The sequence below is a fragment of the Delphinapterus leucas genome, chromosome 17 (assembly GCF_059928025.1).
Source record: "Delphinapterus leucas isolate spDelLeu-1000000601 "Yukka" chromosome 17, BTC_Dleu_Yukka2, whole genome shotgun sequence".
In the NCBI taxonomy this organism is placed as follows: Eukaryota; Metazoa; Chordata; class Mammalia; order Artiodactyla; family Monodontidae; genus Delphinapterus; species Delphinapterus leucas.
The window spans coordinates 28,992,083-29,014,994 of NC_143145.1; the positions used below are offsets into that span (position 1 = coordinate 28,992,083).

The window sequence follows — 22,912 nt, forward strand, 5'->3', positions numbered from 1 at the left end:
TGGCATAAATAATTATGGGTATGTACTATAATAACTTTAGAAAAATTTTAAAAGCAGACAGGCAGAAACCTAAAGAAGTTAAATCAGGAACTTTTTAACAAAGTCTGTGGCCAAGAAGCAAAAATTTAGAAATTCCTTTTATTCTCAAATGACTTGTATTAGTGAAACCCAGTCCCCTTAAAAGCGAGCTCCCCTGCGAAGTTTATGGTTAATCTATCTAAAACCTTATTCCCTTTCTTGTCCCATCCCTGTTCCCCTCAGGATGGAGGAGTATCAAAGAAAAAGGGGGACTGAAACCAAGCAGGACCCTGTGGGGCCTTCCCAGGTACAAAAGTCCCTCCCTGTCCCCCATTTCTTATTTGCAGAAAAAAGGCTTTAGGCTTCTAGGCCTTTGCTAAGTTCCAAAGAGCAGACTGGAGCAGTTGATGATTAGAACAGAGTCACAAGACTCGACTCCTAGTTCCTGCTGAAGGAATATAAACAACAATCAGATGCATATCTATGAGTTGTTCAGTAAAAACTAAGACCCCCACCCCCCACCCAGTGGAGGATGGTGACTCCGTGCTGACTACAAGCACATACACCCCAGACTGACTGGAGCCACCAACCAACGAGATTCCGGAAACATCACCTCCCCACCAACCAATGAGCCAGAATGTCCCGGAGCTGATCAGGCATCCTAAGACCCTCTCCCCTAACACTTGCTTAAAAGCCATCAGGGAGTTTGGGAGTCTTCTGAGCTGCCCTTTCTCTTTGCTTGGCACCCTGCAAATAAATCCTTACTTTGCAGCAAACATCCCCTGTCAGAGTTTGGCTTTTTGTGCTGCAGGCCCACAAGCCCTTGCTCTGTTACGTTTGAAAAGTTCTTTATTAAAAATCTATGGAAATTTTTTTTTTTTTTTTTCGGTACGCGGGCCTCTCACTGTTGTGGCCTCTCCCGTTGCGGAGCACAGGCTCCAGACGCGCAGGCTCAGCGGCCATGGCTCACGGGCCCAGCCGCTCCGCGGCATGTGGAATCTTCCTTCCCGGACCGGGGCACGAACCCGCGTCCCCTGCATCGGCAGGCGGACTCTCAACCACTGCGCCACCAGGGAAGCCCCAATGGAAAATTTTTGACAAAAAGTTTCCAGTGGACTGGATTAAAACTTGAGGTAAGGAAGGACTACAGATAGTGGCCAATTTTGTGGCTTTCACAGTGTTCAGATGTGAAGAATATTTTTGCATCTCCCAGAAACCGAATGTAGGAATTTGTTCCATAGATGCTACAATTGTAGTTCTTGGAATTCAGTTTTCTCAGTGAAAGGAAATGTCCTGAAATGGAGAGTAAACTGAATTTGCATTAGAAAACTTGATTTTTAAGTCTTTCTTGTTGGGTCTCTCTGTCCTCCTCCCCATTTGAGTGGTAGAGCTTTCTCATACCTCTGAGGTTGGAACGGAGGGAAGTATGAGAGTCCTCAATTAACCAGTGGTGTGGTCTAATTCGTGCTCTCTGGACATGAAAGCTGTTCCTACTGAAGGGAGTGTACTGGTGCTCCAGTAACATGAGACGGCTTCTTGATTTCCCCGTGCTCCATGCTTCATTCATCCACTAAACAGTGAGTCTGCATCTACTAGTGCCAGACATTTCGTAAGAGGGCAAGAGAAATGCTTACTAAGGAAGAGCCTTACTGCCTTCAAGGAACTCACTATCTAATGGTATTTCAGCCTTTGTTCTTACCCCCACAGCTTCTGTCAGGACACTCTTCCTTGGCTAATCTCATGCTTTATTCCTTACCACTCATCTCAGGCATCATATTCTGCAATCTGTCCCTCATCCATCTCCATCCTCACAGGATGCTCCTACCCCCAGCCAAGTGCCCCTCCTCTGTGCCCCTACAGCACCCTATGTCTCTTTCTGTCACATATGATACTGTATCTCTGTGTTTTGTGTATCACCTTTTCCACCACTATTTCCTCAACTACCTTGTAGATCCTTGGAAGGTGAAGACAGCATCTTATTCCTTGCAGTCTCACTAGAATGCCTGGTATCTAGCAAATGTTAAATAGATGTTTGTTTGACTGAACAAAATGCCAAATATTTACAAAGATATTTGGATTTACTACATGGTAAATGTTAATAATTTTTTGTTAAGCAAGGTTAACAATGACCTGGGGCGAGCATTCTAGGAAATGGTACACAGTAGAAAAAGCTCTGGGTTTCGCTGAATTCTCTCAGCTGTTCCAAATGCTTCCTGAGTGTCACTTGCTGGAAGGTAACTTTTGTGAATACCAACTCTACTTGCTCAGGACATGGCCACAAAGCCTTGACTGGGGTTATTCCTCTAAATATAGCATTTCCTTTAGACTTTTCTATTTCAATTTTTCTTTTTCAACTTTTCTTTTCAATTTTTATAGCATGAGAGCTTTTGGTTAGTTTAGCTACATTAATTTGTGGCTTTCTTTTTACATTCCCTAATTTTATCCTCTTGAAAATAAGTATCTCTTCTGGTGTAGCCTTGGGTTGCAGGAGGTCACACTCTTAGTAGTGACAGTTTTGAGTGGAAAGGAGGGGTAAGCAGAGGAGTCTGGACTTGTTCAAACAAGGGACACCAATGAAACTCTTCTTAGACGACTGGCCAGTGTTGGCAGGCCCAGAAATCTAGGATAATCTAGAATTCCTGGGATTCCTGTGGATCTGAAAAACAGCAATTTAGACAATCTGAAATGAGATTGTCTAAAACAATCTCATCTCTCCAAAATCCTTAGAAATGAAAATGGCTTAGATCTATGAAAATTAGAGTCTTATGAATGGATAGAGAAAAGCAGATCCCCCGGTACATACAGAAATTCAGAATGCTTCCAATCTGATCTAAAGCAGTTAGGTCAAAACTAGAAAGATCTTTCAACTATTTAAAGTATTTCATGATTTGTTGGTACAGCAACTTGGAGGTGGTATATCTGCTTACAAATCAAAAATTTCTAAAAGGTTTTTTTTTTGATGAAATAAGCACATACAAACATAAGGAATCAAAAGAAATTTGTATTTTGAAGAAATTTGATTTTTGTGATTAAAACTAAGTAATACATTTTATATATTACAAAAATATTTTTAGTATATTTTCTTGAAAATGCTACAGACTTTTTATTGTGCAACAAAATACCTCTTAAATAAGCAGTTCTTGTGTTTGTGTTTTCAACCTGTTCTTCAGAATAGCACTTCAGTTGCTTCCTGAAAAGTGAAAACAATACAAATATTTTTAAGAAAATATAGTGTGATTTTAAAATGTTTTATTAATTTTAACTTTTTCTAATATTTCATGGTATAGTTAATAAGGCAAAACTTAGTATTTCAGAGTTTATCAATTTAATGTGCTTTTGTGTGGAACCATGGAGAGAGAATAGTGGTGCTTATATATTGTATTTTTCACATTCAAGTTTTGTCATTTTATTTAGTATAATTTCATAACTCTCTTAAAAGTAAAATACTGTTAATTCAGAATGCAAAGTTATAAAAAACCCATAATTTCATTTCATCAATGGGCTATGATTTGAACATGCCCCACCCCCAAATTCATGTTTTAAAGCCTAATGTCCAATGTGATGGTATTAGGAGGTAGAGCCTTTGACAGGTGCTTAGGTCTTGAGGGTGGAGCCCTCATGAATGGGATTAGTATTTTTATAAGCAACCCCACAGAACCCCCACCTTACACCATGTAAAGATACAGTGACAAGTCTGCAACCCAGAAGAGGGGCCTCATTTGACCATGCTGGCACCCTGACCTCAGACTTCAGCCTCCAGAACTGTGAGAAATAAATTTCTGTTGTTTTTAAGCCACTCAGTCTTTGGTATTTTGTTATAGCAGCCTGAAAGGACTAAGACAATAGTGTTTAAGTCTTCTTATGTCTTAACTGAAGAATGATAGATTATTTAGTAGCAAAGGGGAAGCTGTTGATTAACTTTTTATCTGGAAAAAATGTCCTAAAAAACACCAAGAAGAATATCATTTACTAATGACTTGAAAATAGAATTTTCTGAATTTTGTAAAATCCCAAAGTTGTCAAGTACGAGTAGGAAGAAAGTCAGTGAAGATAATTAGGAAAAAAATGCATTTAATGAGGAAACACAAAATGAACAAATATCTAATAAGGAGTACTTATACCTTATATTTTAATGCTTCTGGGAAGAAACAAATGAACTTAAGCAATACCTATCATGCTATTATAAAACAGACAACAAGTTTTACTTTTATTAGAATTCCGGAGACAGGAAAACAGGCATTGAAATACAATAACTGTGTGTTGGTCTTTACCTTTTGTCCCTCAGCTCCAAACCCACCCTGCTATATTAGCTTTAAGAGGCCAGGGCTGGGTCTCTTCAAACTGTCCTTCTCCCTTGACAGCTGGTTTCTAATTAGTTTCTACCATGAGGAGGGAAGGACGGATTATTTCTTCCTGAAGCCCCAGCCTCCAGTTGTTCTGCTACTCCCAGAACCAGGCTTATTGTTTCCTTTCATCCTGACCTTCTTTATTTTTAAATTTAAAATCTAGTCTTGGCTTCTACTACTGAAATACTTCAGTATTCTTCTAAATTATTACCCCATCTCAAATTCACGGCAACTCGTGGCCACAGCAAATGGTTCAGGAATGGTTATGTGGCCCAAGCCAGGTCAATCACATAGCTTTGGGACTTCTGCTGGAAGTGCTGGGAAAGAGGTTTGCTCTTTCTGGATTAGCTGTTGGGCCAGTAGACTATAAACATGAAGATGCTGGTGGTACCTGTACCATGAGGGTTGGGGCGCCTGATGAAGAGTCTGCCTGGGAGTGAATCTGCCACCAAGAAGAATGGAGCTGAGAGACGGAGAGACACAGGTTCTAGATGATGTCATTTGAGCCCTTGGTTCTCACTGTGGCAGAAATCAGACTACTTCTGGACTTCTCAATTAAGTGAGTTCACTTCATTGCCTAAACCAATTGGAGCTGAGCTTCTGCCCTTTGCAACTGAAAGAGTCCGGATGTAACCTGCATTTCTCATTCCCCACACTCTTAAACGCCATCCTACAGTGTGAATAGCATTTCCATAGGGTGGTCTTGTCTCTACCATTGAAGCTCTAACTTTCTCAATGGCTGAGATCTGTCTTTCTGTCTGTGGTGCTATGCTGCACTCAGTCTTTATTTAGTAAACATTTTCTGGTACCTCAGTATGTGGGGACAAACATAGAAAAAGTGAACTGTGCTTACCGAGAATTCAGTTCAAAATCAAAACTGCAGTCGTAAATATTTCCAAGAGCAACACTCTTCCCACCAGACAGCTAACTACTGTAGTCACTATCTGGGCAGCTGTGCCCACAGTAGACACTTTGCTGTTGCTGCTGCTACTGCCGCTACTGCCACCGCCGCTGCCGCTACTGCCACCGCCGCTGCCGCTACTGCCACTGCTAGAGACAGACTGCGCGGCTAGGCTGAAAGTCCTGGACTCCACCTGAACGACGTCATCCAGGATAAATTCAATCTTAAAATTTTTTCCTAGGGCAAAAAAAAAAATCATCACAGTGTCTGACTTCCTTTTATTATTTGTTTGTTTTCGTACAATTCCAGTTGGGTTTTCATTGACTTACAAATACTGTGTAACCCTTAACGAAGTATTTTTGGAAATTAAGTCAAATAAATTAAAGTATAAACAAGTGTAGAGAGGGTCTCAGAGTCAGAAGAGTTCCATCTGCCCAACAACTATGGGCAGGAGGACTCTGGGTAGATTTTCTTTCTGCAGCATCAGTACCTACTTCTTAGGGGTTCTTTCCTAGTGCCCAGAGGCTGTTTGAAATGAAGGACAGTAGGGAAGGGAGGTGAGGGTGCTGAACCTCTGTCTGATCCCCATACACTTGACTGAGGAGTGAAGAAGCTGCAGCCTCAGTTGGGATAGGTGGGGATGGACACTGAACTTTTTATTTTGAAAAACTTCAAACGTAAGAGTTGAAAGCATGGTACCACAAACACCCATATGCCCTCGACTTAGACTCAACAATTTTTAACTGTTTTCCACATTTGCTTTAAGTCAGATGCTATTTTCGTGTTGCAAGATAGTGATCCCTTTCCTTTTACCCAAGGTAGACAAGCTTGAGGAAACACATGCTAGATATATTTAGAGTGTGAAACACTCATCTAAATATTTCTTAATCCATATGTTAAATCTTCCCATAGTTTTGAATATCAGTTAACCAATATATTTTTCCATGACGTAATTTCTTCTTGGACTACTGCTATCATTAATAGTGGTTACTGTAAAATAGATAGCTAGTGGGAAGCAGGCGCATAGCACAGGGAGATCAGCTCCGTGCTTTGTGACCACATAGAGGGGTGGGATAGGGAGGGAGGGAATATATATATACATGTAGCTGATTCAGTTTGTTATACAGCAGAAACTAACACAACATTGTAAAGCAATTATACTCCAATAAAGATGTAAAAAAAATAAAATAAAAATAAAGTGAACTGCCAAACTAAAAAAAAAAAAAAAAAGTAGTTACCATACAGAGCAGAAGGTGCAATACTTGGCATAATTCCAAAGTTTTCATTCTTCTGTTTTTTTCTATTATCTTAAAAAAAAATAATTTCTGTTTTCACTCGTCTTTTCTTTTTCAGGAGAGAATGTATTGACCACATTGTGCTTTCTATAGGAATGCATTCTATAACTTTCAAGGTGGATAGACATTGTTCTGTAGAATATTCTGCCACTGTTACAATTCATGACAATGGTGTTTTTAAGTCTTTCTTCTTTTCAGTTTGAAAAAACTGAATTTTTGTGGCAGGTATACATTTTCTTAAAGATTTTGATATGTGAAGAATTTAGATATTTTTGCTTTGCTTTTATGTTTTTTTCTCCTGCAGTATTGTGAGGAATGCCAAGGTAGGCTAGTGGAGAGGCCACTGCATAGAGGAGAAGTGAAGAACTCAGCCAAAATCCAAGATCAAAACCTCAGTGACACTACTCCAATCAAGCCATCCCAGCTGAAGGCCCAGACATCATCAAACAGAGGTGAACCATCCCAAATTCCTGACCCTCGTTATTGTGAGTAAATGAAATCGTTGTTGTTTTGAGCCATCAGATTTAGGGCTGGTTTGTTAAGTAGCATTAGAAACTGAAACAAGCGCTGTGTATCACATAGGTTGCTAAATAAACGTGTCCCCAATGTTATTATCCTTTAGTAATATTATTTGAATCCAGATTGTTCAAAAGATGCAGTCTCAGCTGTTTATTTTCTTCTTGCACTTTTTTCTTACCTAATTCTCACATTTTTATTTTCTGTGTGAGACCCATGCCTTCTCTACCCAGTGGCCCCTGCCTTGCTCTGTACGGAGCTATAAGTAGAAGAGGGTGTGGTGCCACGCGGTCAGGCTCGCCTAATCTGCAAGGGGATTTCCCACAGCGCAGCAATTAAGTGGGATACCTACTGGAAAGTGTTACAAGACGCTTTATTCATTTGCTTTATTGTTACTGCAGTTTTACAGTTAATCTAAAAACCGGCTAACTGATTTAAAAATGATAAAGAGATGACTATATTTGACCTTCCTTACTATACACAACCAGAGAACTGAAACCCTACACTTGACAGAAAAAAAGCAAGACAGAAAGCAAGAAATAAGGAAGGCAGGCAGGAAGGAAGGCAGGAAGGAAGGAAGGGAATTAGAAACAATGATTGTTCTCCATAGCAAGTAAGATAGACACTCCAAGGGAAGCTTTGAACTCTTAAAGAAAATATACTGGATAAAAGGAGAGCACTATTTTGTTATCATAAAAACGTCAAAACCTACATTACTGCTTCAGCACTCCAGCGACCCTCGTTACTTTGGAACATTGCCTTTGGAAGTGGTAGTTTGGAAACCTTGATCCTCAGGTTGGGTCTTTGTCACTGCGCACCTCTTGAGTCCACCTTCCTGGGGAGGTGGGTAACCTTCTCTCAGGCAAGGTTCTTGTCAAGTTCCTCATTTCCCATAAAAGGCTCCCAGTCCTACCTCCATTTAGGCTGACTGTTAACGAATTAGGCTCTGTCCTTAGTCACCAGGCTTACTGGACACTCCAGGTACTTGTCCCAGAGCACAATGTTGAAATCATTGCCACTGGATTCCCATCAAACTCTAGGTTGAGATATTGTTGCCCAGTAGGCAGATCAAACTTTTCTGGTGTAGGGCATCATCAAAGCACGAGGAAACAACAAATAAGGAAAAAATTCTTTTGGAATGATTTTAGCTTTTGATATTTAGTTCTTATGGAAAAAAAAACCCAGATTACTGTTAGATATTCTTTAACTTCTCTTACTCTTTACTTTGGCTTTTATTCTGACCTGTAGTGTGTGTGTGTGTTTGAAATAACAGTGGTTAGAAGAGTGAGGATCACCATAAAACTTTTGCAGGAGTTAGGGCCTATAAAGGTTGAGGTAAACAGATTAACGGAGGCCTGTCTCCAGTACAAGGAGTCTATTTCATTCTTTTCTTTTTTTTTCAGTTTGTAGCTATTTAATGATGAGGTCAAATCTGTTAAATCTGGGGACTGTTTGAACTTCAGAGGAGGTTGATCCAGTGGCTCTGTGTTGTCCTTGATGACCTGCTTTTTCTGCCTTCCATGGGTAAGCATCATCTTAAGGCTGTTTTCTCTCACGGTGTATTTCATTCTTTTCGATACTGAATAATCTATCATCAGTAGAGACCTGTTTTGTGGACATATTTTTGCCTTGGTAGAAAGGCTTTTACCAGTTGGAGTTATGCCATCAATCCACACGAAGATAATATAAGAAACCTCACTGTGGAAGTCATGACCGTATTTACTGCTGAAGATATCATGTATTTACGTGTTGGCAATATCATGAGTATACTTCATGAGAACTCATAGGAGACATCTGTTCTGACCTCAGAGCAAGTTGTGATTCTCCACAGCAACTGGTCTATCTGCAGAGGACTGTGAATCATGGTAATGCTCATGTTTTCTCCTTTGCATTGGCTTTCAGAAAGACTAGGACCCACCTTCCAGCCCAACTCTGAACTCCTGCATGGGCCATTAAAATTATATGACACTATATTATCCTTTCTTTTCTTGAATTTGAAAAATCTATATATTAAGTTTTCTTATTATAAATGTAATACATACATAGTGAGAAAATTTAGAAAAGTACACACATGGATAAAGAAGAAAATACGAATCATGATATAATTTTGATGTACATCCTCAAGTTACCTGTTTATTTTATTTTATTTATTTATCTTTGGCCGTGGTGGGTCTTTGTTGCTGCGCACGGGCTTTCTCTAGTTGCAGTGAGCAGGGGCTACTCTTCGTTGTGGTGTGCGGGCTTCTCACTGCGGTGGCTTCTCTTGTTGCAGAGCACGGGCTCTAGGCACGCAGGCTTCAGCAGTTGTGGCACGCAGGCTCAGTAGTTGTGGCTCGCGGGCTCTAGAGCACAGGCTCAGTAGCTGTGGCACACAGGCTTAGCTGCTCCGCGGCATGTGGGATCTTCCCGGACCAGGGCTCGAACCCGTGTCCCCTGCATTGGCAGGCGGATTCTTAACCATTGCACCACCAGGGAAGCCCAAGTTACCTGTTTTAATTCCCTTAATTGCTTATTTTTTTTTTCACTCTGTTTTGCATATTAAATGTATTTTTGTAAGCCAGACATTCTGATTTCTATAATTTATTGACCAGTGTAGTATAGACTGCTTTGTTCATTAAAAGCAAATTATAATTGTCCCAAAGTTGGGTATATATGTGAGGATCCAAAATAGTACACTCACCTGTTCTAAGAAGAGTAAGATCTGTGTAGTTGGCCCAACAGCTGCTAAATGGAATTGTTGTGTTTCCACTAAGACCACTGATTTGGTTATTACTGGAGTCCTTTAGTATGGCCTTCAAAGTCAGTGAAGTAATCCCAACTGATACACAATTACCCTAAAGAAAAAAATAGTAGAGAATTATAACAATTGTCCTGTTCCCAAGCTTTTTTTAAGAAAGATATTTGGAACTTTATTTTTTTTAATGCCTCATTTCAAATTTTAAATCTATAGAAGCTCCTTTTCCTACACAAAGAGTTTGGGCAGTGGAGCAAATTCACTGAAAAGAAACATTTTTAAAACAGTAAAAGGTGATAGTCATAGATATTAGTCCAACTTTGAAGAGGCAGTGCAATCCTTAGGTTGCCAGTCTACCAGGATTAGTGAAGTCGGTTCACCCTCCAGAATTTATAGCTTAATTCTTCCACTTAAATAAATCTTTGAGTTATAACTTACATCAGAATCTACTGCCTTTACGGAAGGTTGCTGAGAAAACGGCTGTCCCAGCTGTGTTGCCACCGGCTGAGTGATCACTGACAGTGAGGACAAAAAGGCCACATGATGAACAGGAAATGCAAACCTTTCAACCGGTTGGGCAGTCACCTGTAAATGGTCATGAGTGATGAAGTGGTTTTCACATGATAAACTACATTCAGTAGCAAACTCATCTTAGCCAGGCTAAATGTTATATCACTGTTTATTTAAAAGTATGTTTAATACATTAAGTCAATATTATTATAATATTTCCTCCAGAGCAAATTTATGAAGCATTGTTGTAAATAGTCAAAGCAAAGCACATTTCATACCAATACATAATTTTTAGAAGATATGCTCCTTTTTCAACTACTTTATCATTTTAGTAATACTGTAAGAAAATAATCAGCAATAAATTAGAAAGACATGCCCTCTAAATTATTGTATTGAAATAGAAAAATAGTTAAAATGAGAAATAAGCAACGTTTTAAATAGCTAAAATGCATTTTTCTAGTCACATTTTCTTACCTTAATCCAGCCAGAATCACTTGGGCTGGGGATAGGACTGGTAATAGATATGGAAGAGATATTAAATCCAAGGATACTACTGGTTTTTCCTAAAATTACAGCTTGTCCAAGAGAACCAGCCGTTTCTTGGAGTTCAGATAACTGCATCTGACCTATGAGGAAACAGTGTTATGACATGTGGATTATAAGAATATGGAAGAGTGAGAACATGTGAGAATATCTCACTTTCGTTTTTGTTTGTGCTGCTTGCTCCATCCAAATTATAGAATTTTACAGCTCTCTAACTGTACATGAGCTAAACATGACTAAGTCATACTAAGGAGGTCAGGAAAATAAAAAACTCAGTAGAATATGTTTCTTAAGCTGGAATTAAAGAAAAAACAAAGGTAGATAAAATAAATTCAAGAAAAATGAGTGAGAGCATGCTGAGAAAACTACTTTCCTATGTCATCTTTTGTTTAGAAGTGAAGTACTATCATGTATGTCTATCATCGCATATCACATTTTAAAAATAGAATGTTAATTGTGGAATGGAAGGATAATTAACATCATCGAATTTATAGTATGAATTAATCAATTGCTAACGTTAGCATTAAATTACTAACAAAAAATTGTTATTTGCTCTGGACATTGACAATTTTCAAGGTTAATTCTAACATGGTAGGTAGTTTCTGTTCCCTTTTTCTAGCTTGGCAGTTCCCCTTAAACCTACTGCCCCCCTAACGCTCCTTATGTTATGAAGGGACACCTCTACACGCTGTACTCCTTTTGTCAGAAGCCTGGAACTCTTGCTTGAACCCTTCTTCTACTTCACCTCTCTCGCACACCATTTAATCAGTTCTCAATTTCTAAATCTGCCTCCACTGCGCAAATCCTAGTTAACCCAGCAGCAGCAGAGATACTAAAACAGCTTTTAAACTGGCTTTCTTGTATCCATTCTCTCCCTCTTGCACTCCGTTCCATACACTGTAGTCAGAGTGATCATTTAAGAAACCGCAGCCAGGATGTTTTGGTGTACTGTTTCTATGATTCTAGCACCTTCCACATCCAGAGTCATGCCTTACGGACTTCAATCGTTGAGTTTCTTCCATGAAGGCTAAGCCCTGAAGCTTAGTGTGCTCGGGAAGAAGGAGGCAACACTCTTGGGCAGCAGGTCTCACGCGACACTGTGAAAATCACACCCTTGGGGAATTTCAGTCCCTGTCCCTTGGAAAGGTCTCTTTGGTTGATTCAGACTCTTTGGGGTAAATGGCAGTCTAGCGGGCTCCCCCCGCCACTCCCTCCACACACTCTCCTACAAGATGGCTTCCCAGGTAGGAGGGCTCACGTGGCAGCAGTACAAAGGAGCTTCACGTCCATACACTACTACTACCACCTCTCCTCACTGGTTTTCGGTGCAGGGTGGCCAGTCTGACCAGTCTGCACTGTTAACAGGTTCTCTCTGACCATTTGATGTGTGAAGGCATCCATTTCTGCCGACTGCCTTCTAGAAACCAAAGACCTTAACTTGAAGAGCTCTTATTCCTGACATGACTCTTTATCCAGAGGTCCCCTCAGTACTTAAGTAACTGCTTTCTAGGACATCTGGGAACTTCTGGATCGCCTGACACTATGTGAAGGCTATGGGGAGTTAGGAGTATTACTATGAATACATGCACATCTTTCTTGCCACTTCCCAATATTTTGCTGTGATGTCACTCCTTGCCAGGTTGTAGGGCTTTCCTCAAGACCTCAAACCCTACCTCAATCTAAGTCTGGGAAATAGGTCATTGATCTGTCCTTCCTCCTGCCCCTATTTCCATGTTCTTAGACTGTATTATGCCTATATCTGGACAAATCTAACAAGATAAAACTGCTTTAAGGGAGTAGAGAGTGGGAGAAGTTGTGTGTGAAGCAGTTTAGATCACACAGAGGAAATAAATCACAGTTTCTTTGGACATCTGAGTGGCTAGTGTGGTAAATACTGGACTCCAATACATGTAAGGGCTTACCAGGGATTTTTTATTTTTTTAACGTCTTTATTGGAGTATAATTGCTTTACAATGGTGTGTTAGTTTCTGCTTTATAACACAGTGAATCAGTGATACATATACATATGTTCCCATATCTCTTCCCTCTTGCGTCTCCCTCCCTCCCACCCTCCCTATCCCAGCGTCTAGGTGGTCACAAACCACCTAGCTGATCTCCCTGTGCTATGTGGCTACTTCCCACTAGCTATCTATTTTACCTTTGGTAGTGTATATATGTCCATGCCACTCTCTCACTTTGTCACAGCTTACCCTTCCCCCTCCCCATATCCTCAAGTCCATGCTCTAGTAGGTCTGTGTCTTTATTCCCATCTTACCCCTAGGTTCTTCATGACCTTTTTTTTTTCTTAGATTCCATATATATGTGTTAGCATACGTTATTTGTTTTTCTCTTTCACTTAACTTCACTCTGTATGACAGATTCTAGGTCCATCCACCTCACTACAAATAACTCAGTTTCGCTTCTTTTTATGGCTGAGTAATATTCCATTGTATATATGTGCCACATCTTCTTTATCCATTCATCCGATGATGGACACTTAGGTTGTTTCCATCTCCGGGCTATTGTAAATAGAGCTGCAATGAACATTTTGGTACATGACTCTTTGAATTATGGTTTTCTCAGGGTATATGCCCAGTAGTGGGATTGCTGGGTCATATGGTAGTTCTATTTGTAGGTTTTTAAGGAACCTTCATACTGTTCTCCATAGTGGCTGTATCAATTTACATTCTCACCAACAGTGCAAGAGTGTTCCCTTTTCTCCACACCCTCTCCAGCATTTATTGTTTCTAGATTTTTTGATGATGGCCATTCTGACTGGTGTGAGATGATATCTCATTGTAGTTTTGATTTGCATTTCTCTAATGATCAATGATGTTGAGCATTCTTTCATGTGTTTGTTGGCAATCTGTATATCTTCTTTGGATAAATGTCTATTTAGGTCTTCTGCCCATTTTTGGATTGGGTTGTTTGTTTTTTTGTTATTGAGCTGCATGAGCAGCTTGCAAATTTTGGAGATAAATCTTTTGTCAGTTCCTTCATTTGCAAATATTTTCTCTCATTCTGAGGGTTGTCTTTTGGTCTTGTTTATAGTTTCCTTTGCTGTGCAAAAGCTTTTAAGTTTCATTAGGTCCCATTTGTTTACTTTTGTTTTTATTTCCATTTGTCTAGGAGGTGGGTCAAAAAGGATCTTGCTGTGATTTATGTCATAGAGTGTTCTGCCTATGTTTTCCTCTAAGAGTTTGATAGTGTCTGGCCTTACATTCAGGTCTTTAATCCATTTTGAGTTTATTTTTGTGTATGGTGTTAGGGAGTGTTCTAATTTCATACTTTTACATGTACCTGTACAGTTTTCCCAGCACCACTTATTGAAGAGGCTGTCCTTTCTCCACTGTACATTCCTGCCTCCTTTATCAAAGATAAGGTGACCATATGTGCATGGGTTTATCTCTGGGCTTTCTATCTTGTTCCATTGATCTATATTTCTGTTTTTGTGCCAGTACCATACTGTCTTGATTACTGTAGCTTTGTAGTATAGTCTGAAGTCAGGGAGCCTGACTCCTCCAGCTCCATTTTTCGTTCTCAAGATTGCTTTGGGGGCTTCCCTGGTGGCGCAGTGGTTGAGAGTCCACCTGCCGATGCAGGGGACACGGGTTCATGGCCCGGTCCAGGAAGATCCCACATGCCGCGGAGCGGCTGGGCCCGTGAGCTATGGCCACTAAGCCTGCGCGTCTGGAGCCTGTGCTCCGCAACGGGAGAGGCCACAACAGTAAGAGGCCCGTGTACCGCAAAAAAAAAAAAAAAAAAAGATTGCTTTGGCTATTCAGGGTCTTTTGTGTTTCCATACAAATTGTGAAATTTTTTGTTCTAGTTCTGTGAAAAATGCCAGTGGTAGTTTGATAGGGATTGCATTGAATCTGTAGATTGCTTTGGGTAGTAGAGTCATTTTCACAATGTTGATTCTTCCAATCCAAGAACATGGTATATCTCTCCATCTATTTATATCATCTTTAATTTCTTTCATCAGTGTCTTATAATTTTCTGCATACAGTTCTTTTGTCTCCTTAGGTAGGTTTATTCCTAGATATTTTATTCTTTTTGTTGCAGTTGTAAATGGGAGTGTTTTCTTAATTTCACTTTCAGATTTTTCATCACTAGTGTATAAGAATGCCAGAGATTTCTGTGCATTAATTTTGTATCCTGCTACTTTACCAAATTCATTGATTAGCTCTAGTATTTTTCTGGTAGCATCTTTAGGATTCTCTATGTATAGTATCATGTCATCTGCAAACAGTGACAGCTTTACTTCTTCTTTTCTGATTTGTATTCCTTTTATTTCTTTTTCTTCTCTGATTGCTGTGGCTATAACTTCCAAAACTATGTTGAATAAGAGTTTACCAGGGATTTCTAAGGGTCATTGAGCAATCTATATATGTGGCATGGACCTGCTACAACTCCTAGACTAAATTAACAGACTATGTTGAGCCCAAAGCCCTGATTCTGTAGCTACAAGGAAATACAAGTTTGATGAAGGAAAGTAACCTGTGACTGGGCAGAGAACATCACTGTAAGATCTGGTTGCAGCACAAGCCTATGCTTCCTGTTTCCTTCAACAAAGAGAGTTGATGAGCACCTCATTCCATTCACGCAAGACTTTTCACAGGCTTATCCCCACAAGGGAAGAACCTGCTGCCTGCCTAACTGGTAGAATTCCAGAACAGCAATGTGGCAGATGCATGGGGTTCAAGCTCAGAAGCAAACCTCCTGGAGAAATGAGTGATGACCCCCAGTGGCAGAAGATGAGAACTTCACCCAGTACCTAAGTTTACACATAAGAGAGCCTGGGAGTTTAATGAAAAAGATGCTGGACAGGAATAGGGTAGATCAGGATTTTCTGAGTCTGAAATTTATACAGCGTGGAGGCTCTCTTTATGAACCAGTCTTATTTGTGCAACTTTTATAGTAACAGTCAATTATTTGACCACATTATTAAGTGGACCCTTCTCCCAGGGCCTTGAAAGTTAAAGCCCCTCCCAGAACTTGTACAAGTAAAGGGTCTTTTATCTTAAGCTTCATTAGCTGGATGGTAATATTCCTCTGACAGAGACCCAGATCTCATCTTCTTGGAGAGGGGTATGCCTAGGTGAGAGTACTTGTGCTTGACAACTAGAAACAATGGTACAGTTGGGAATTAGCAGCTGGGGATGTGATTCCATGTCAAGAGGCCAGAAAAGTTCAGTTGCACCACAAGAGAGGCTGATACAGAGCAGAGAAGACCACCCATGCTGTCGCAAAGACTATGAAAACAAGAGGGCAACAAGAGAGCCTGAGGTCAGGAAAGCCCCTTGGTATTCAGATACCAACTTGAACAGATGGAGAGGAAGAAAATCTGAAGGGTTGAACATTTACCCAAATGCCCAACCAAACTGAGTCACCTTAAGGAAATCATAATTTAAGCCAACAAAATTTCCTCTGATGGGATAGCTGAGTTTATTTTTATCTCTGATACCTAGAAAATAGGGTATGAGGGACTTCCCAGGTGGCGCAGTGGTTAAGAATCTGCCTGCCAATGCAGGGGACACAGGTTCGATCCCTGATCCGGGAAGATCCCACATGCCGTGGAGGAACTAAGCCTGTGCACCACAAATACTGAGCCTGTGCTCTAGAGCCCATGAGCCACAACTACTGAGCCCGCATGCCACAACTACTGAAGCCCATGCGCCTAAAGCCGGTGCTCTGCAACAAGAAAAGCCACCTCAATGAGAAGCCTGCACATTGCAACAAAGAGTAGCCCCCGCTCATCGCAACTAGAGAAAGCCCGTGCGCAGCAATGAAGACCCAATGCGGCCAAAAATAAATAAATAAATAAATTTTTTAAAAAAGGAAATAGGGTATGAGGAGTGAGGGACAGAGAAAGCGGTGATGGCTGGTAAGGCTGATTAGGTCAATCACAGAAATTAAAGACAACATATTCTGGTACATTTGCACTTGTTAGTATAAATATGTGACTTTACTCTGGAAATCTAACCCACCACTCGACCTCTCAGAATCGTCTATTATGTCCCTTAGGAAAACATCCACTGTCCTTCTCTTCCCTTACAAAGGGGAGAACTTCTTGTGGTTTCCCACAATCTAGCATCTGCCTCCTTCTCAGCCTTGTGTCTGGCAGCTTGTCCTTCCTGATGCCTTTGCTGCAGACATATTGGGTCCGTTCCTGTTCTTCAAATGTACCAAACTCACCAACTACTTCCTCAGCCTCCAGCCTCTCACCTCCCACTTTTCACTGACCAGCTCTTTTCACCCTTAATCTCTTAGCTACAAGGTCACTTCCTTACGTCACCTCTAGGATCTTTTATGTTAGGTCAAATCCTTCTGTTGAAGTAATTAACTGCTACAATAACAAAAAAAAAAGGTTGAAGTTCCTTCATAATTCAAAATAGTTTGGGAGTAGAGCAGGGAGAAGGGTCTCTAGGCCCTTATAGGGTTCAGGATGTGGGGTTGGTGGGATTTCCTGAGGCCCGGTTTACCAAGCCTTGATAGGGTTATTTATGGATGTGGTTTTGAATTACATTACTCTGTCTCAAATGTCTACTTTTCATACCTGTAGTGTCATCGGTTATGAACTGAGGGGGAGAATCTCCAATCTCCAGTTCAACTGTGAGCCCCGTGGATCTCTTCCTTCGCAGACTCTCCCCTCGTATTACTTTGCTGACACGGATTTTGTCACTTGATATCCTTAGGAACAAGGCAAGATTTCTAACCAGATTATGAGAACTGTAAAAGTCATCTTCTGTTACAGCAGGTAACTGGAAAGAGACATATATGACTGAAGTGGTGTGGATTTCAACAGGTATAGTTCCTTTAACCAAAAGGTAAAGCATCTGGTACGTTCTGTCAAAGTAGTTTTCACCAAGGACAGTGGAATTCAGGTTAGGAAGGGATTGCTCTATGAACGAAAAAAGCCAAAATAGCACAGTTAAATTTATTTACATTATCGTAATTACCATGCAGTATTTAATATTTGTTTAAATCTAGGAAATTTCGAAAAAGTTCAACATTATCATTCTTTCATAGGAAAATGTGCATATTAAAAACAAAAACACTTATAGAACTGACATGCAAAATTAAAATCAATTTTAAAAATAATACCATTAATAATTATACATGAAATTTATTTTAAAAAACAATTAGCTATAGACACATACAAATGAGAAATAAAATCTAATTATGAACCAGGAGCCTATGTTGTAATACTATTCACATTTTCAGAATTTTAAAGCCTTGACCAAAGGCATTTGGTAATTTTAAAATGTAAGTTTAACAGCCATCTAGTTTATGCAGTGCTATCTCTTAAGGAAAAATGATGATTCAGTGCTTCTATTTTTACTAAGGACAAAAGTATGTAATACAAATGAAGTATATACTAAAACATCTCAAAAGGCTTTTACATCAATAAAAGAAGTTTACATTTCAGCCTGAAAACGGTCAACACAAAAATTCTACTAGGGCACTGAATTTTGTAAAAGTGATTGAGATTATATATACATATATATGTATGTAATGAATAAATATTATTGATTTCAGGGCAGAGTATAAACAGCGTCCAAGAAGTAATAAATCCACAAACACATATTGAGCCCAAAGTCTGACTGTATAGTAATACTGGAATGTGACATGTAGCTTCTTGCCACATTTCATGGTGAGGCTTACTAAGAAAAAGGAATTAGAATCTTAGAAAAAAGAGGTAATTTCTTATTAATGTAATAAACGTTCATAGCAATGGCATTAAGAAGCCATTTCATTATTACTACATTTTTAAAAATATCTTCTAGTATAAGTTCTAGATGCAATTTGGCTTAAACATTCTGTGAATCTGAAAAATGTGTTTTTGTATTATAAATTGAAGCTGCTGTCAAGCTACTGTTACAGGTGTGTACACCACTTATCCAAGCTAACTTTCTCATGTCTTCACAGTAATGGAAGGAATCAGAGATATAGATAATAATAAACATTTTGGGTAATCTAAAAAGATATGTATAGATTCATAATACAGGGATATTATTTTCCATTCCAAGTATCAAAGCAAAATGTTTATCTAAAAGCAATGCTATTTCAGAAAAAAATCATTCTAAAAGGGCAGTGGTGGTATTGTTTTGCAGCCTTGTGTAACCAGTTCCTTGTATTAAATTCTGCCTGTTGAGATAATTTTTATTTTCTTGACTTGAATGATACAGTACTTTGTGCCAAAAGCACCGTTTTAAAAAAAGAGTTAAAATTTATGAAAATTAAGCTGTAAATATGTGCAATCATTTGTACGTAAAAATAACACACTCTCTTAGCTTCTAAAGAGGCAATGTAGCATAATAGCTAAGTGCGTGGGTTCTAGAGCTAGACTCTCTGTGATCGGTACCTTGCTCTGCCCCTACCACCTTTGATACTGCTCTGGACTGAACTGTGCCCCCCCAAATTCATGTGCTGTAGCCATAACCCCCAATGTCACAGTATTTGGAGATAGGGGCCTTGGCGAAATAATTAGGTTTAGATGAAGTCATGAGGGTGGGGAGGGGACTTCATGATGAATTAATGCCCTTATAAGAAGAGACACCAGAGCACTCTCTCTCTCTCTCTCCCCCTCACTTTCTATCTCTGCCACCTGAGAACACAGCGAGAAGGCAGCCATCTGCAAGTCAGGAGGGGTGCTCTCACTGGAACCAGACCATACTGGTACCCTGATCTCGAACTAGCAGCCTCCAGAACCATGAGAAAAGAAATTTGTTTTTAAGCCATCTAGTTTACGGCATTTTGTTATGGCAGCCCAAGGTAAGACAGAAAGCTTGGCAAACTACTTCACCCCCTTGCGTCTCAGTTTACTCGCCTGTGCCTACCTCAAAGTGTTATTATTAGGATATAGTAACCATTAGTTATTATACACAAAGCACTTAGAACAGTGCCTGACACACAGTAATGTCTCTGGAAATATCAGATGTTCATATTATTAGTAGAAGTAGGACTTGCTTCGCAGATGGTAATGAATACGGGTATCCATTCATACTCTCCTGTCAAGCTTATATTATGATCTACAGCACACATTTATGTAATCGTTAGCCAAGATTATGGGGCACAGCTAAAAAATGATGATAAGTAGCACATGTGGAAAGGAATGGATTGGCCTTATTAGTACCTGTTTAATAAAAAAATTCGATGAATAGAGATAAATCCTGGTCTTGCAACACTGGTAAATGGGTAAGTTAGCTTCTTCCATATATTTCCTTTAAATCCAGAGTTTACGTCATAATATTTACCTCATGGTGCTCAACTAATGTTATGCTAGCTTTCTTGGCAATACTTCTGGTGACTGCCAATGAACTTAGGTTCTGACCTCTATGAAACAGAAGTAAAGCAGAGATAGGGTGAAAATTTTAAGCAAAAAAATCTCTTCTGTACGCAGGAATAAGTGAACTAAATATGTAGAATGTAAATGTTCTCAGGAGGCAAAGGAATATCCATCACACGCACAAACTTTTATCTGCATGTGTGCAGATAGATAAGAATTCCATCTGGAGTGATCTTTCAGGACACACATGTTATAAATGAACACATTTTAGTGTTTGGTGGACCATGGGTAAAAATTTATTTTCTCTTGTATTTGTCAAGGGCTAAGGAACTAAAAATATTATAATGAAACATTATAAAGAATGTTATGCATAATTAAGTATACATATACAATGTATGCTGTATTTTTCTGAGGAAATACCTGTATACACATGTCGTTTAAGTTCACAGTGTTTCTTTTGGGAGTTCCATACTGTATTCTGGGGGCAGACCAATGAATTGTTCACATAGACATCCAAACGTTGACGTGTGGGGAAAAAAATTCCCACCAGAACAGCCTGTTAAAAATAAACAACATTTTTGCATCTTAAGAGAACAATGAAACAGAATATTTAGAATTTAGCACTTAAAAAATATCCTTTATACATGCCTTCTGGAGAATATTAAAACTAACTTTTATGGATTCAGGATACATATTGAGTTAAAAATTTTAAAAAGATTTACATTCAACCATTCATAGAAAAGAATGTAATGTAAGAAAAAAATATTAGAGGACAATCTCTAAATTAAAGAGAGGGTTCCTTTAAAAGGTAATGTTCAATACAGGCTTTCAACTCTAGGGGCAGGGGAAACAGGAGAGTTAGCAGTGCTCTGTACAATGCAACCACACACAATTAGGCACTTAATGTTGAAAAAAATGCTTATCTCTGATTTTGGTAATAAGACTAAAAAAAGGTCAGTCAAAAGACTATCCTCATTAAATTTTGGTCATTTTTCATGTTCATTCCCCACATTCATGCTATCAGGTATAATCATAAAGTGAGGAGACTTAGCTTTTGCAAAGGTGGGGAGGAATTTATAAGGAATCTAATAAGCTACAGGTAGTTTTGGAATCTTCTTTTGAGATTGTTTGCAGAGGCTCAGAATATTAACAGTCACGTTACTTCAGAGTTACCATTTTTATTTTTAAAATTAAAAATATTCTCTTTCATTCACTATTTCAGGAACTCTCAAAAGTCTCTGCCCTATTTGAGCTTACATTCTAGAATAAGGAGAGACAATAAATAAAATAGAAAATAAAGTATGAAGCATGTTAGAAGGTGATAAGTGCTATGGAAAAAAAAAAAAGGTAGATCAGAGTCTGAGTAATTGGGTGAGCCAGGCACGGAGGGGTGGTCAGGGTAGGCCTACTGAGGAGAATGGGAGTTGACGAGGTGGGGGAGTCAGCCACCCAGAGTAGAATATTCCAGGCAGACTCACCATTGGAAGCGTAGGCCCTGGTGATAGCATGTCTGGTATATTGAGGAACAGCAAGGAGCCCAGTATGGCTGGAGGAGTAGAAGAAGTCAGAGAGCTAAGGGTTGGGGGAGAGTCTCAGGGTGCCTTGTAGGCCATTTGTGAAGACTCTGGCTCTTGTGCAAAGGCCAACAGGGAAATTATTGCAGGGTTTGGGGCACAGGAATGGCCTGCTCTGACTTATGTCTTGAAGGTATCTCGGTGGCTAATGAGGTGAGAACAGGCAGCAGAGGGGACAAAGGCAGAGCAGGAGGAGGAGTTGGGAAGCAACTGCCTTAATCCAGGGAAGAGATAATGTTGGCTCAAGCCGGATGGTAGCGCTGGACGTGAGAAGTGGTGATTCTGGTTATTTTGAAGGAAGACTCAACAGGATTTGCAGATGGACTAGATGAGGAATGTGAGAGAAAGAGAGGAATCAAGAGTGATTCCAGGGCTTCCCTGGTGGCGCAGTGGTCGAGAGTCAGCCTGCCGATGCAGGGGACATGGGTTCGTGCCCCGGTCCGGGAAGATCCCACATGGCGCAGAGCAGCTGGGCCCGTGAGCCATGGCCGCTGAGCCTGCGCGTCCGGAGCCTGTGCTCCGCAACGGGAGAGGCCACAGCAGTGGGAGGCCTGCGTACCACAAAAAAAAAAAAAAAAAAAAAAGACTGATTCCAAGGTTTTATCTTGAGCAGCTAAAAGGACGGAACTGCTATCGCCATTCTCAGGTGTCTCCTTTCCTTACTCCTCTCTCTGCTTCCTCTTATCAGTGTCCTTTCTTCACATTCTACTCTGGGACTTTCAAATCTCATACTCTTAGAAAAGAAAATCTATATTATGAGACTTCTGCTTGACCTCATACTCTTTTTCCACTGACATAGCGTATATAAAGTTAATCATCCCGGCTGAATTCCGTTTATAGCAGAGTTGACATTATTGAAGATACTTCAGATAATGTGCTGTGATCTCTGAAGTAAATTCCAAAGGTGTATTTCTGACACATATAAATAATAGCAGCATGGAAGAATGAAAATATAATCCCGAGTGACCAGTTTTAGATGCATGCTATTTTTATGTAAAGGTTCAGGTGTGCTTGCTAATCACACAAGTCAGAAATCACTCTTACCCCTCAAATGTAGAAGCACAAACAAGTACATATGGGGAGAGGTGTTTGGAATTCATATGTGCTCTCAGGCTGATGAAAACTGTCTGGACTCACAGTATTTTTATGGTACCCTACTGGTCCTTGAAAATGAGCTGTAAGG

The 22,912-nt window shown here is 39.8% G+C and overlaps 1 protein-coding gene across 1 annotated transcript in view; it reads right to left on the reverse strand.

The window, feature by feature from the left end:
• Positions 1-795: 795 nt before the first annotated feature.
• The window catches only part of PKHD1L1 (PKHD1 like 1), a 156,210-nt gene continuing 134,093 nt past the window's right edge, over positions 796-22,912 (reverse strand). The window contains 7 exon segments of the mRNA XM_089898812.1: positions 796-3,208; positions 5,218-5,502; positions 9,757-9,910; positions 10,249-10,395; positions 10,795-10,946; positions 17,423-17,767; positions 20,576-20,711. Of these exon segments, the coding sequence (XP_089754938.1) occupies positions 5,225-5,502; positions 9,757-9,910; positions 10,249-10,395; positions 10,795-10,946; positions 17,423-17,767; positions 20,576-20,711 (1,212 nt within the window). The 3' untranslated portion in view covers positions 796-3,208; positions 5,218-5,224.